Source organism: Camelina sativa, chromosome 15 (assembly GCF_030686135.1).
Source record: "Camelina sativa cultivar CO46 ecotype springtype chromosome 15, ASM3068613v1".
NCBI lineage: Eukaryota > Viridiplantae > Streptophyta > Magnoliopsida > Brassicales > Brassicaceae > Camelina > Camelina sativa.
In genome coordinates, this window is record NC_141894.1 from 28,006,860 (window position 1) to 28,019,431 (window position 12,572).

Genomic DNA, 12,572 nt, shown 5'->3' on the forward strand with positions numbered 1-12,572 from the left:
AAAATGAAACGACCGACCTTTTTTTAAAAAAATAATAAATAATAAACAATAATATAATATAATAAATAAACTACAACTAGTGGTCCCATATCCACTAGCCACCTAACCACAATCACAACCAACAGCGGAATAACCAATACCAATCAATATCCAAATAATAATCCATTAATAACCAATAATCATAACATCAACAATATCCAATAATCAAATGGCAGAAATCATAGAACCATCAACCTAGCAATGTTCTAATGATTCAACTCTAGCAACCTAGAAAGCCAGACAACATCAAACCGAGTCCCTAGAACATCCTCCTCTTCATTGCCTGGATTCCACGATCACACTTTGCCTTTACCTGCACCACAAACACATATTGCAATGCATGAGTATTTTATAAACACTCAGTAAGGCAATCCTCCCATCTACTGGGCTATACACACAAGCATAGAGACATCTCTAACCATCAAACAACATTCAACAATCAACAATAACAAACAAGGACTCTGCATCGACCGATACCAAAATACATCGACCGACACCAGATGGAGGTTGCGTCGACCGATGCAAGGTTAACATGCATCGACCGATGCAAGATATGCATCGACCGACGCATGCTCGACATACCACGAAAACCCTAGAGTTTACGCGCCATCCTCGCATCTGCATCGACCGACGCACAAAGTGCATCGACCGATGCAATGCCGAGCATCGTTTTCCTCCGAAGCTTCTCGCCGGATCTTCGTTCCTGCAACCACGAAACACGATCCTAAGCCACAAGAAAGCTTCCTAACGTCCCAAATAACAATCTAACCAGCCTAACAACACATAACAAGCAAATCAGACAGATCTCTAGCTTAGATAGGCCATGGTCTCTCACTTACCTTTGCCACAGAAGAATCTGAACCTCTAACAACAAGAACAAGCTCCTAGGAAGCTCCTACAACGATCCCAGCTACAGATCTCACCAAGAAACGCCACAAATCTCCAGAAATCACCAAGAACTCTCAATAACTTTTTTCTCTCTTTTCGTTTCTCTCAAAAACGGCCACAAACCACAAATGAGGCAAAACTCGCGTTAAGGGTTTTTCCTTCACCCAAAACGCAGCGTTTGACTTAAGTCAATACGCAGAGAAACAACCTTGCATCGACCGATGCAAAATTTGCATCGACCGATGCAACTCCCAAACCGGGATTCTGGTTCACGGATGTCACATTCTTCCATGGTGACATGTTTTTACAAAGATGGCTTTGGAACATATGCATGTATTCATTGTTAACATTGAAATTTATGACCTTAAAAAAGTTTTAGTTACTAAAATCAGTCAAATACAAGTATAAATGTATATCTAAGGATGTACATACATCTCAAAAATGAAATTTAATTCCCAAAAATAACAAGAGTGGGAAAAGAGTCGACAAACGTTGCTAATTCAGGTGTTAGTCGCTTATTCGTTGCAATACGGCTGCAAAGCAAAACGTTGCTATATTGTTTAGTTACTAAACGGACGCTAATGTGCGACTCTTTTGTGACTATATTTTACTTTAAGATACTAATTTTTCTTGCAAATTGCCAGATTAATCAAGCTATTAAGTTTTACTATAATGGAAAGAAGTTTATTTGATTTTAACATAGAGACAATATTTTACAAATCAGATGCACATTTAGTCTTCATATGCAAGTTCTTCATCTTCATCTTCATCTTCGGATGTTGACAAGTTACATTGAAATTCGTCTTCTCCTTCACCATCTTCTATCTCAAAATCGATTGGTTCATCTTGATGACTCTCATCGACTAAACTCTCAATGATGATTTCTTCAACCAAAGTCGGAGTTACCTCAATAACAGTTTGTTGCAATATAACCAAATCATCATCGTTAAACTTCCCTTGAACAACATTCCTCAGATTAACTTTGCACACTGTAAGCCACGATTTGCGAGGTCGTTTAGTGTATGGATATGACAGATAACACACTTGATCAGCTTGAGAACCTATATAAAAAACGGAACATATTAAATTAATATTTATTTAATTATATATATACCTATGTAGGTAAATTAGTTAAAATATTTAGTGAAAAGAAACTTAACCTAAAATAAACGGTTCGTAATTTCGGTATTTTCTAGACGGAAGCACGTCTACGATGCCTCCATTTGTCATGCGGATACCTTTGCCAACCGTTGGGTCAAACCAGTCAAAGTAGAAAAGTGTTATCTTTAGGTTAATAATGCCAGGATACTCGAGCTCGATTATGTTTTCAATGGTCCCAAAAAAATCATCCTCCATAGATGCTTCAGAATAATTTTGCCCTCGGACACATACCCCATAATTCATTGTCTTTTTCGTCTGCCCGTGTTCACGAGTGTGAAACATGTAACCTCTGGTAAAATACATGGGCCACGACTTGACTTTGTTTTCTCGACCATCAACCAATTCATGAACCCATGGAGGAAAACTTTGGATATGTTTCATTGTAGACACCTACATAAGAAATAAATATAAATTGTCGGAAGTGAACCCATTCAATAAAATATTTTTTTTATATTAAATTAGTTACATATACTTACATATTGGCAAACCCAATCGCTAAAATCTTCATCTCTTTTCGATGTGACTTCATCATCAGTGAGTTCTGGATATTCATACCGAATTTGATCGTCCAACACACTGTTTTTCCCAACATATAGAAGACAATTAATCCATAAATATATTGAAGAGAAATTGCTAGAAAAATAATTTGAAACATATACCTCTCTAGAGGACGAAAGTAATCACAATTCCGTAATACAAATGCATGTGCGCATTTTTTATCTTTATCAGACAGCCAAAACTCGGTAACTTGGCCACTAGGACGACTGACTTGAGTGAATATATCTGGTACGGGTACTAGATATACAGGAACCTCACCCGCATCATATCGCAATGACCTGAAAAATATTTAAAACTTTAATTAGCCTTACATGTTAATTTAAAAGACCATTATATATTATAATGTAAGTATGAAATACCACCTTCTACTAGCTGTAGAAATGGTTGAAGCAAAGTAGTGTTCTGAGAAGTATGATATCTCATCATTAATATATGATTGAACGATTGATCCCGCTGGATATCTTTTGTTCTTCGCCTTCCCTTTCAAGCGTTTGAAAAACCTTTCGAAGGGATACATCCACCTATACTGGACTGGACCACCAAGTTCGGCTTCGTATGGTAGGTGTACAGGAAGGTGCTCCATGACATCAAAGAACGAAGGCTTTTTTCCCTTTCGCACTCAATCTCCAAATAGGAAAAGGAGCTCTCCCACCAGCATCAACATGCAATTGACTTCGATCACAAAATCTTGCAACATCCAAGCGGGACCTCACATTGTCTTTTGATTAGTCTTTCACATTCATAACCGTGTACATGAGATTATCGAGAATATTTTTCTCAATATGCATCACATCAAGATTTTGTCGTAAGTTAAGATCGGTCCAATACGAGAGCTTCCACAAGATGCTTTCTTTGTGCCTATTACGCCAACTTCCATAACCATCCACTTTATTTTCATGCCCATTTCCTCCGCAGTCAGAAGTTTTTGGCGGCTCGGCATTTCTTATACGCTCATGTAAGACCTGTTCACCCGTCAAATATTGTGGTGGATAGTCGTTCACTGCGTGTTTGCCTTTGAGAAAGTGTTTTTTATCCTTTTGCATTGGATGATTAGTAGGAAGAAATCTCCTGTGGCAATCAAACCAACATGTCTTCCTACCAGCTGGCAATTGAAATGCATTTGTATCGTCCATACAAATTAGGCAAGCTAATCTTCCGTGTGTTGTCCATCCTAACAACATCCCATATGCGGGGAAATCACTGATAGTCCACAAAAGGACAGCTTTAAGGTTGAATTTGGATCTAAGGACACATCATATGCCTCCACTCCATTATACCATAACTCTGTTAACTCATCGACCAATGGTTGGAGAAAAAAGTCAAGACTAGCTCGTGGATGATTCGTTCCTGAACTCAAAATCGTCAGAAACAAATACTCTGTGTTCATGCACATCCTAGGAGGCAAGATGTATGGAGTCAATATCACTGGCCATAACGAATGGTGTTTCGACATCCAAAAAGGATTGAAACCATCTGTACATAATCCAAGATAAACATTGCGCGGTTCTGCTGCAAATGAGGGATGCAATTGCTGAAAACTCTTCCACTCAGCCGCATCTGAAGGATTACACATTAATCCCTCCTCAGAGCTGTGCTCAGCGTGCCATCTCATAAAAGCTGCAGTCTTCTTAGATTGGTACATTCTCTTCAGCCTTTCCGCAATCGGTAAATACCACATCTTACTGAACGGTATTCTTGTTCTTCTTTCACTAGCCTTATACCTTGGTTTGCCGCAGAACTTGCAATGCTCCAACTTCTCATCATCTTTCCAAAAGAGCATACAGTTATCTATACATACATCATATCTACGACACGGTAATCCTAGCTTTCGCATCAAAGTCTCCGTCTCATAGTATGAACCGGTTGCCTGATTACTCTCTGGTAAATACTCCGTAAACAGTCCTGTCCAAGAATCCATACAATTTTCAGACAAATTGTAGTCGATCTTATTGTTCATGAACCGAGCTGCCAACGATAACTGCGACTGCCCTTCCCGACATCCATCATACAGTGGCGTGTTTGCAGCAGCTAGCATATCATAAAACCGTTTTGCTTCCTGGGTGGGTTGTTCATGAACATGATCATTTTCACTTTCATGTTCATGATACTCGTTATATGGTACAGAACCATGAAATGCATCATTCACCATCCCAGCATATATATTCTCCCCATCAAATCCTATTGGTTCACCAGCACTAGCATAATCTGGATTATTAGCATAATGACTACTAGTTCCCTCCCCAACAACATCATAATCTTCACCATGTTCATACCATACATAATAGTTAGGCATAAACCCCCTACTTAGCAAAAGGATTCGAAACAGAGGCAGCTTTCAAAGACTTCGAATTGTGACATACTACACAAGGGCAGTAAAACCTACCTCTGCTATTTTGTGCATGGCTACAGCCAAAATCGATGAACTTTTCCACACCCGCCGAATAATCCAATGAGATATGATTAGTGAACGGATCGATCCGATTGTACATCCATGCTCTTGAAGGATTGTTCCACATTATTATTATTTTTTTTTCTCTTTTTTTTTTCTTCCTCTCATTTTTTTTTCTTTCTCACAATTGTTTTTTCTTTCTCCCGTTTTTTTCTCTTTAGAGTTGATGTAAATGAAAGAAGAAGTGGTGGCATATATATAAGAGAAATTTTGCCACTGTTTTGCGACTATTATAGAAAGAGTCACAAAATTTCAGTTCACCTAACACACTTTAAGCACATTTTTTGCCGACATGGTGCGACTCTTTTGCGACCGTTTTCAATGTAGTCGCAAAATTTGAGTATAATATCTTCCACATTCTCAACGTTTTTTGCCGACATACAGCGGCGACTTTGCTACTAAAATGATACTCGAAAAATTCGTTGCAAATAAGTTTCTGTTTTGCGACTTATTTGCGACGACTCTCACGTACCAAAATTGCAGTTGCAAAGTAGTCAACCAATGCATCTTGTTTTGCGACGAAATAATATCAGTTACAAAAGAGTATGCATTCGGTCGCAAAGGTGAGACGTTTTTGTGACTGTGTCGTTTCGTCGTAAATTTGCGACGGTTTTATTTCCGTATTTTGTATGGTCGTTAATAGGTATTAAAATAGTCGCAAAACCATTGCAAATGTTTGCGACTAAACAATCAGTCACAAACGGTAGTCGCAAATGGCCTGTTTTCTTGTAGTGCATGTTATCTCATAAGAAGGTTTAGGATTTTATGAAAATTGCAAAACAAAGATTTGAAAACAATATTTAAAGGTCATAAACTATTCCATATACACTATAAGACAATCATGAGTCCATATTGTTGATTGACATCAATAGAATTGTGCAAAAATTATAGATTCCAAAAATTTGTATTGTGACTAAAGTCAATGAGTCACAATAGAGTAACAAGTTGCGACTAACCTGTTACTAACTTTGGGACTCTTGTTTTTTGCGACTATCTTGCTATTAACTTTCGACCACTGTGCAACTACTTTTGTGACTGTTTAGCGTCTAACACCTGAGCTAGATACTCTTTTGCGACTGTTTAGCGACTAACACCTGAATTAGCTATTGGTTTGCGACTCCTTAGCAACTCTCGATTTGTTGAATTTGAAATTTCACATTAGAGAAATGTTAACATGTTTCTATACACATTTCCACTTTGAATTGATCAATATCAGTCATATAAACTTTGTCAAAGTTTTCCATTTTTAGTATTTAGACACAAAAATTTCATAATATCTAAATCATTGTAAAGAGTATACATGTTATTTCATAAGAAGGTTTAGGATTTTATGAAAATTGCAAAACAAAGATATGAAAACAATATTTAAAGGTCATAAACTATTCCATATACACTATCAGACAATCATAAGTCCATATTGTTGATTGATATCAATAGAATTGTGCAAAAATTATAGATTCCAAAAATTTGTATTGTGACTAAAGTCAGAGAGTCACAATAGGGTAACAAGTTGCGACTAACTTGTTACTAACTTTGGGACTCTTGTTTTTTGCGACTATCTTGCTACTAATCTTGCGACGATTTTGGTACCCTTCTGTGACTATTGTGTTACTAATTTTAACCATTTTATTATTTTTTGCCAAGGTTTAGGCGCGTAATATTCCCCCCTTTTTTTAGTATGTGTCTCTTTTGCGACCACTTTGCGACTCCTCTTTGTTAATTACTAGGCAAAGAACACAACAAGCTCTCTTGTTTCTCTCGTTCTATTTTGATTAAGTGTCGAAAACCATTCAACTCTCTCTTCTTTCTCCTCTCGAATCTCTCCTCTTGTCTTCTCAATCGATCAAATCTCGCCTCTTCTTCTCTCAAATCTCTCCTCTTTCTCAACTCTCTCTAATGGCTGGTAGGGGTCGCGGAGGCAAATCAGCTGGAGTTGGTAGGGGTCACGGAGGCAGATCCGCTAGAGTGTTAGGGTTTATAATGGTGCGAGGGAACCCAGTTCTGCCACCGTTAATCAGGCCTCCAATGGTGTGAGGGAACCCATTGGAGCCGCAGTTAATCAGGCCTCCAATGGTGCGACTTCACGCGGAGGTCGAAGTGGTTTCGGAACGTCGTCTCACTCCTCGAATCCATCAGGCTCTCAGTCCATGAGTAATTCATATAGAACTATGCCGTCCAAGTTTCCGCTGAGGACACAACAATCGCCTCCTGTTTCTCAACCACCGCGGGTTGCTTCTCCACCACCGCGTGTTGCTTCTCCCCCACCGCGGGTTGCTTCTCAACCACCGCGGGTTGGTTCTCAAGCACCGGTTCTTGCTCCTCAACCCCCGCCTCCTATTCCTCCACTCATACAAGAACAAGAAGAGGATTACGAAGAAGAAAACCCTAATCCCAATCCTGCCGAAGAAGAAAACCCTATTCCTAATCCAGCCGAACAAGACTACCAAGGTTTGTTAGATGTTATGCTAGCTCTTCCAGGCCGACAACATCTCCCAGTTCTGTCTGTTGATCCCATCCTTGACGTTGAGACTCTATGGTAATTTCTTTTTGCTCTTAGAGTTAGGTTGAGACTCTGTTTTTGTTTGATTAAGTTTAGTGAAAGACTGCTTTGTTTGATTAAGTTAGAGGTTGTGTTTTATTCTTTGGTAGGTAGAGATTGACTGTTTGTTTTGAGATTGAGATTGTTTGTTTTGTTGATTAAGTTGAGATTGAGATTGAGATTGTTTGTTTTGTTTTGAGATTGAGAATGAGATTGTTCTCTTTGCTCTTGGTGGTAGGTTGAGATTGATTGTTTTGCTCATTAAGTTAGAGGTTGTGTTTGATTGTTTCGATAAGACTGATTGTGTTACTTTGTATTGGTTAAGACTGATTGTGTTTGTTTTGTGACAGGTTTAATAGACACAAAGGAAAAATTTCTCGGGTGATTTCTGGAATATTTAGAAGGAAATTCGATGGTCCTTACTACACCTTGAAGGTTACTCCTAGACCCATTCAAGAGAGATATTTCAAGACATTTGCGGTAATGTCTTATAGCTTTCAAAGTTTTATTATCTCTCATAATTGACTTAGTATCATCACTAACTTAACTCAATTGTAATATGTAGCGGAAGTTCTATTGGTATACTGGGATTACTCAGCTTGTTAGAGAGGGGTTCTTAAAGATAGCCAAGAAGCGAATGAAAGGCATTGTTAGTCAAGCTAAAAGCAGTGGTAAACAACATGTTTGGATCACCAGTGCAGAACTGTGGGCTGAGATATGTGATCATTGGAACAAACCTGATGTAATGGAGAGGAGCTCAAATGCCTCGCAGTGCAGAAACTCCGATCGTGGTGGTCTTGGAGTCCACAAACACCTTGCCGGTCAGAAATCTATGTGCAAGTTCATCAAGAAATGGTTATTTAACATTGCTTCCATGATATAACACCCTAAACACCTTGCTTCCATGACTATAACACTCTAAACACCTTGTTTCCATGATTTTAACATCACAATTTCTTTGTAGGAAGAAGAATTGGGCCGTCCGGTATCATTTACTGAAGTGTTCATGAAGACACATACTCGAACTGACGGATCATTTGTTGATCAAAAAGCTAAACAAGTAGCTGAGACTTATGAGAAAACATTAGAGGAGAGACTGTGTGAAGTGGACGATGATGGTCCAGAAAATTCAGTGAATTCTTCTGAACGTTCAACTCATCGTACTCTCTGCATTGATGAAAAGAATGATATCTTTCTTAAGGTAACTCCTTAGTTTCTTTATTTTGATGAGTGTGTATGATTATTCTTAATGGTAACTTTCTAACCTTGATGTTTTTCTTTGTTTTAGTGTACTCAAACAGATGAGAAGGAAAACTTTTTTGGTCTTGGATCTCTTGTTGAGTCACTAAGGAAAGGGAAAAGGAAGGAAAGCTATGCAGAATCTTCTCAACCATCACTTCTCGAGCTTCATGAACAACTTCGCAAGAAGATAGCTCATCTACATGCTGAGAATGCCCGACGTGAGAAGGAGCATCAAGAGCTTCTCATCTACGTGAAGAGAAAGATCCAGCATATGATACTATTATTGCTTCCTTGCGACCAAGAGTACCATCAACAACACCAGCAACCACACTTGAAGACTCCACACCTGAAGACAACATACCACCAGCCACCGTGTCAGGTACTCACCAGCCACCAAGTTAGACACAACACCAGCCACCACATCCCCTTTTTCCACTTACTCCAAGTTCTAAACATTGTCTTTTCTAAAAAAACATGAATTGCTTATTTGAGACATTTTACTTATTTTTGCTTTAGGATGATCTTTTTGGTTAATATAATGATTATGCTAATCTTTATGTTTTAATGAATGATTATGATATCTTTTGTGGTAATTTGGTTTTCAATTTTAATTTATTGTGATTCATTCCAAATTTGATAGATAAAACAGGTTTATTATATGCTAAAATGTCACCAAATTGCGACCAAATTTATTTCTATGAAATTATCAGACTAGTGGCAAAATGGTTACTAATAAACAAGGACTATTTTGCGACAGCAGAAAGGAGTCTGAAAATGGTCACACAATTTAATCACTAACTTGCGACTGAATTGTAACTACCTTTACGATCGAAGCTTCCTAATATAAATAGTCTGTAAAGAGTCGCTTATTAGCGACTATATTAGAGCAGTCATAATTCCGTCGTAAACTTGCGACCAGTTTGAGACACCTAAATTTTGCGACCATGTTTTAGCGACTATCTGAAGTAGTCGCATAGTAGTCGCAAAGTAGGTTTTTGCGACGGTTTAGCAACGATTATTGGAGTCGCTAAACGCAGGTTTTCTTGTAGTGTTATTACATCACCCAAGGGAGTGTCCGCAGGTTTTGATCGAGAGCACCATAGTCTCTACCGCTCCCATATAGAAAATTGAGGTTGCTATATAGGGAAGATGAGGGAAACACCATAGGATGGGTATGGATTGTCGATAAATCCCACACTTGACGTGACGGGGGCATTCAAATAAAATAGCAAATGATTTATAGTTTCCTCTTCCGCTCCACTTCTAGGGAAATCCTTATCTCTACCAATATGGCGATAATGCAAGCACTGGCATGTTGTCAAGCACCCAGTCACACATTGCCACACGAAATGCTTTAGCTTTCATGAAGTTTTTAACTTCCTTGCTTGCGCCTTAGGTGTCGTAACACTAGGTCCCTGAAGAAGGAGGTTGCAAACAGGGCGAGAGATAGCTCTAGCGACTTTGTATCTAGACTTAACGGTATAGTTCCCAGACTTTGTCATAGTCCACGAATACCTATCCCTCGAGGCATTTAAGCTTGGTTTAATTCCCAAAATAAGGGTAATTTCTTTCGGGGGAAAGATTTCCCGAAGACGCTCCATTTTCCACTTTTTTGTGGTCAAATCAATCAAGTGTTAACACAAACTAAGGGATTTCTCTCATTTATTAATCCTTGTGGCGGCCGTGCTGGTGTATCTGGGATCCACGGTTCGGTCCATATGCACGTGTAGAACCCCGAGCTTATGGTCTTACGGATTCCGTAAGAGAGAACATGTTTTGCCGCCAACATGCTCCTCCAACATATAAAGGTTGATTTGATACTTGTATCTCTAACGGACTACAATATCGAAAGTATCTCCCTTTAAGAACTCGACTAAGGAGAGAATCTGGATATCTAAGTAATCTCCATAGCTGCTTTGCCAACAGGGCAAGATTAAATTCTTCTAGTGTTCGGAAGCCTAGCCCGCCTTCTGAGAGTTGAGTACACATTTGCTCCCATGAGATCTAATGTAACCCCTTACTATCTGATTTATTGCTCCACCAGAAATCGGCAATGGCACTACTTAATTTTGAGCATATAGCTTTGGGTAAGAGAAAACACGACATTACATATGTCGGAATTGCTTGCACAACTGATTTTATCAGGACTTCCTTGCCTCCCTTGGATAGGGATTTTGAGGTCCATAAGTTTACCCTCTTATGGAGTTTATCCCTCACGAATGCAAATACTTGTGCCTTTGATCCATGAATCTTCCTGGGGAGACCCAAGTATGTACCCATGCCTCCTTCTTGTGATATCCCAACAATAGATTTGATCTCTTGTCGTATATGGGAAGATTTGCAAAACTTAATTTCTTGTCCAGATGCCTCGCCATAAAAGCGGATTATATCGTTAATTTCCTTACATTTATGAGGATCAGCTCTACAGAAGAATAATCTGTCATCTGCAAAAAGTAAGTGGGAAACCTGGGGGCTTGCGGTCAAAATACGTAATTGATAACTCTCTAATTTATATGTTTTTAGCATCCTTTTTTGTCCATATTTTGCATTGTTCATACCTCTAACTTAGCATTTTTAGGTCACTAACTGTAAGAATTCTCTTTTAGACCATTTAGGGTGTTGCATTTCTGCATTTGCATGTTTTGGATGAAAACAGGTGCTAAAGAGCCAAAAAATGGTGAAAAACAAGGACAACCTGAGCATGTACCCGAAAGAGCCATCGAGCTGGAAGAACAAGTCTGAACCCCAACACGATTGAGGAGGATCAAGAGCATGAAGAGCAACCCGAAGATCCACCCGAGGAGTAACCCGACTTCACCCTCGTGTACCCTATCGAGTAGGCCGTCAGGCAGGTCTGGGAAGCTAGGTCAAAAGGGTTTCCATATATAAACCCCCTCCTCTCCTAGCTCGCAAACGAGCACGCCGCAGACCCTCAAACTAGAGAGCGAGAGCTTCTGTGAGAGAACTGAGCGACTCAAACATTTTTTCTTTTTCATTTTACATTTTCTTTCATAGTTTTTATAGTTTTTCTTAGATCTCTATCTTGTACTCTTTCTACAACATTGACTTCCCACCCCGGAGGAGGAGTCCAAAGCTGAGAAGAGAGAGGATACCGGGCAGAGACAGGGAGACAGCTCGGAGGATTTTGATTTTGAGGAGTATGTATGCTCTCAAAAGCAACCGGTTGGAGTTAGGGAGGCTCACAAGAGGATCGGATGGCTGAAGAGGATGAACAAGTTTCTGGCGAAGAAAGTAAAACATCTTGCCGGTTCGGTGAAGACAATGGGAGGTCAGATCATGGAGCTGCAAGACAAGGCAAGCTGAGCCTCAGCCCCTACCTCGGCCCAAACACCAACTTGGATGGGGAGAAGCGGACCGCTACGAGGAACTCGAGGACTGCCACCTCTAGAACCTCATAGAGCTTCATCATATGAGCCCCAAGCAGAGGGAGGTGTCACTCGACCTGAAGCATCTTGGAGAAGCCATTCAGATGCCTACCCGATTCCTAACCCGATGGGATACACGATGCCTTATCCGATGCACCCATCGAGCACCTAGTCGGGTGATTACTCAGGACTTTTCCCTCTGCCCTACCAGATGCCATTAACGATTCCATACACGATGCACCCTGCGAGTGGATACACGGGTGATCATTCTGGACCTCTTCCACCGTACCCGTCGTACTACCCGATACCC

At 39.7% G+C, this 12,572-nt stretch overlaps 1 protein-coding gene and 1 pseudogene across 1 annotated transcript; both read right to left on the minus strand.

The window, feature by feature from the left end:
- Positions 1-1,659: 1,659 nt before the first annotated feature.
- LOC109129260 (uncharacterized) lies at positions 1,660-3,229 on the minus strand. The gene is made up of 5 exons (XM_087487362.1): positions 3,006-3,229; positions 2,820-2,924; positions 2,565-2,721; positions 2,088-2,478; positions 1,660-1,988 (listed from the first exon to the last, which is right to left on the minus strand). The coding sequence occupies exons 1-5, from the start codon at positions 3,227-3,229 to the stop codon at positions 1,660-1,662; spliced, it is 1,206 nt and encodes a 401-aa protein (XP_087343488.1).
- Positions 3,230-3,233: 4 nt separating this feature from the next.
- On the minus strand, positions 3,234-4,203 carry LOC147927226 (uncharacterized; annotated as a pseudogene).
- Positions 4,204-12,572: the final 8,369 nt, after the last annotated feature.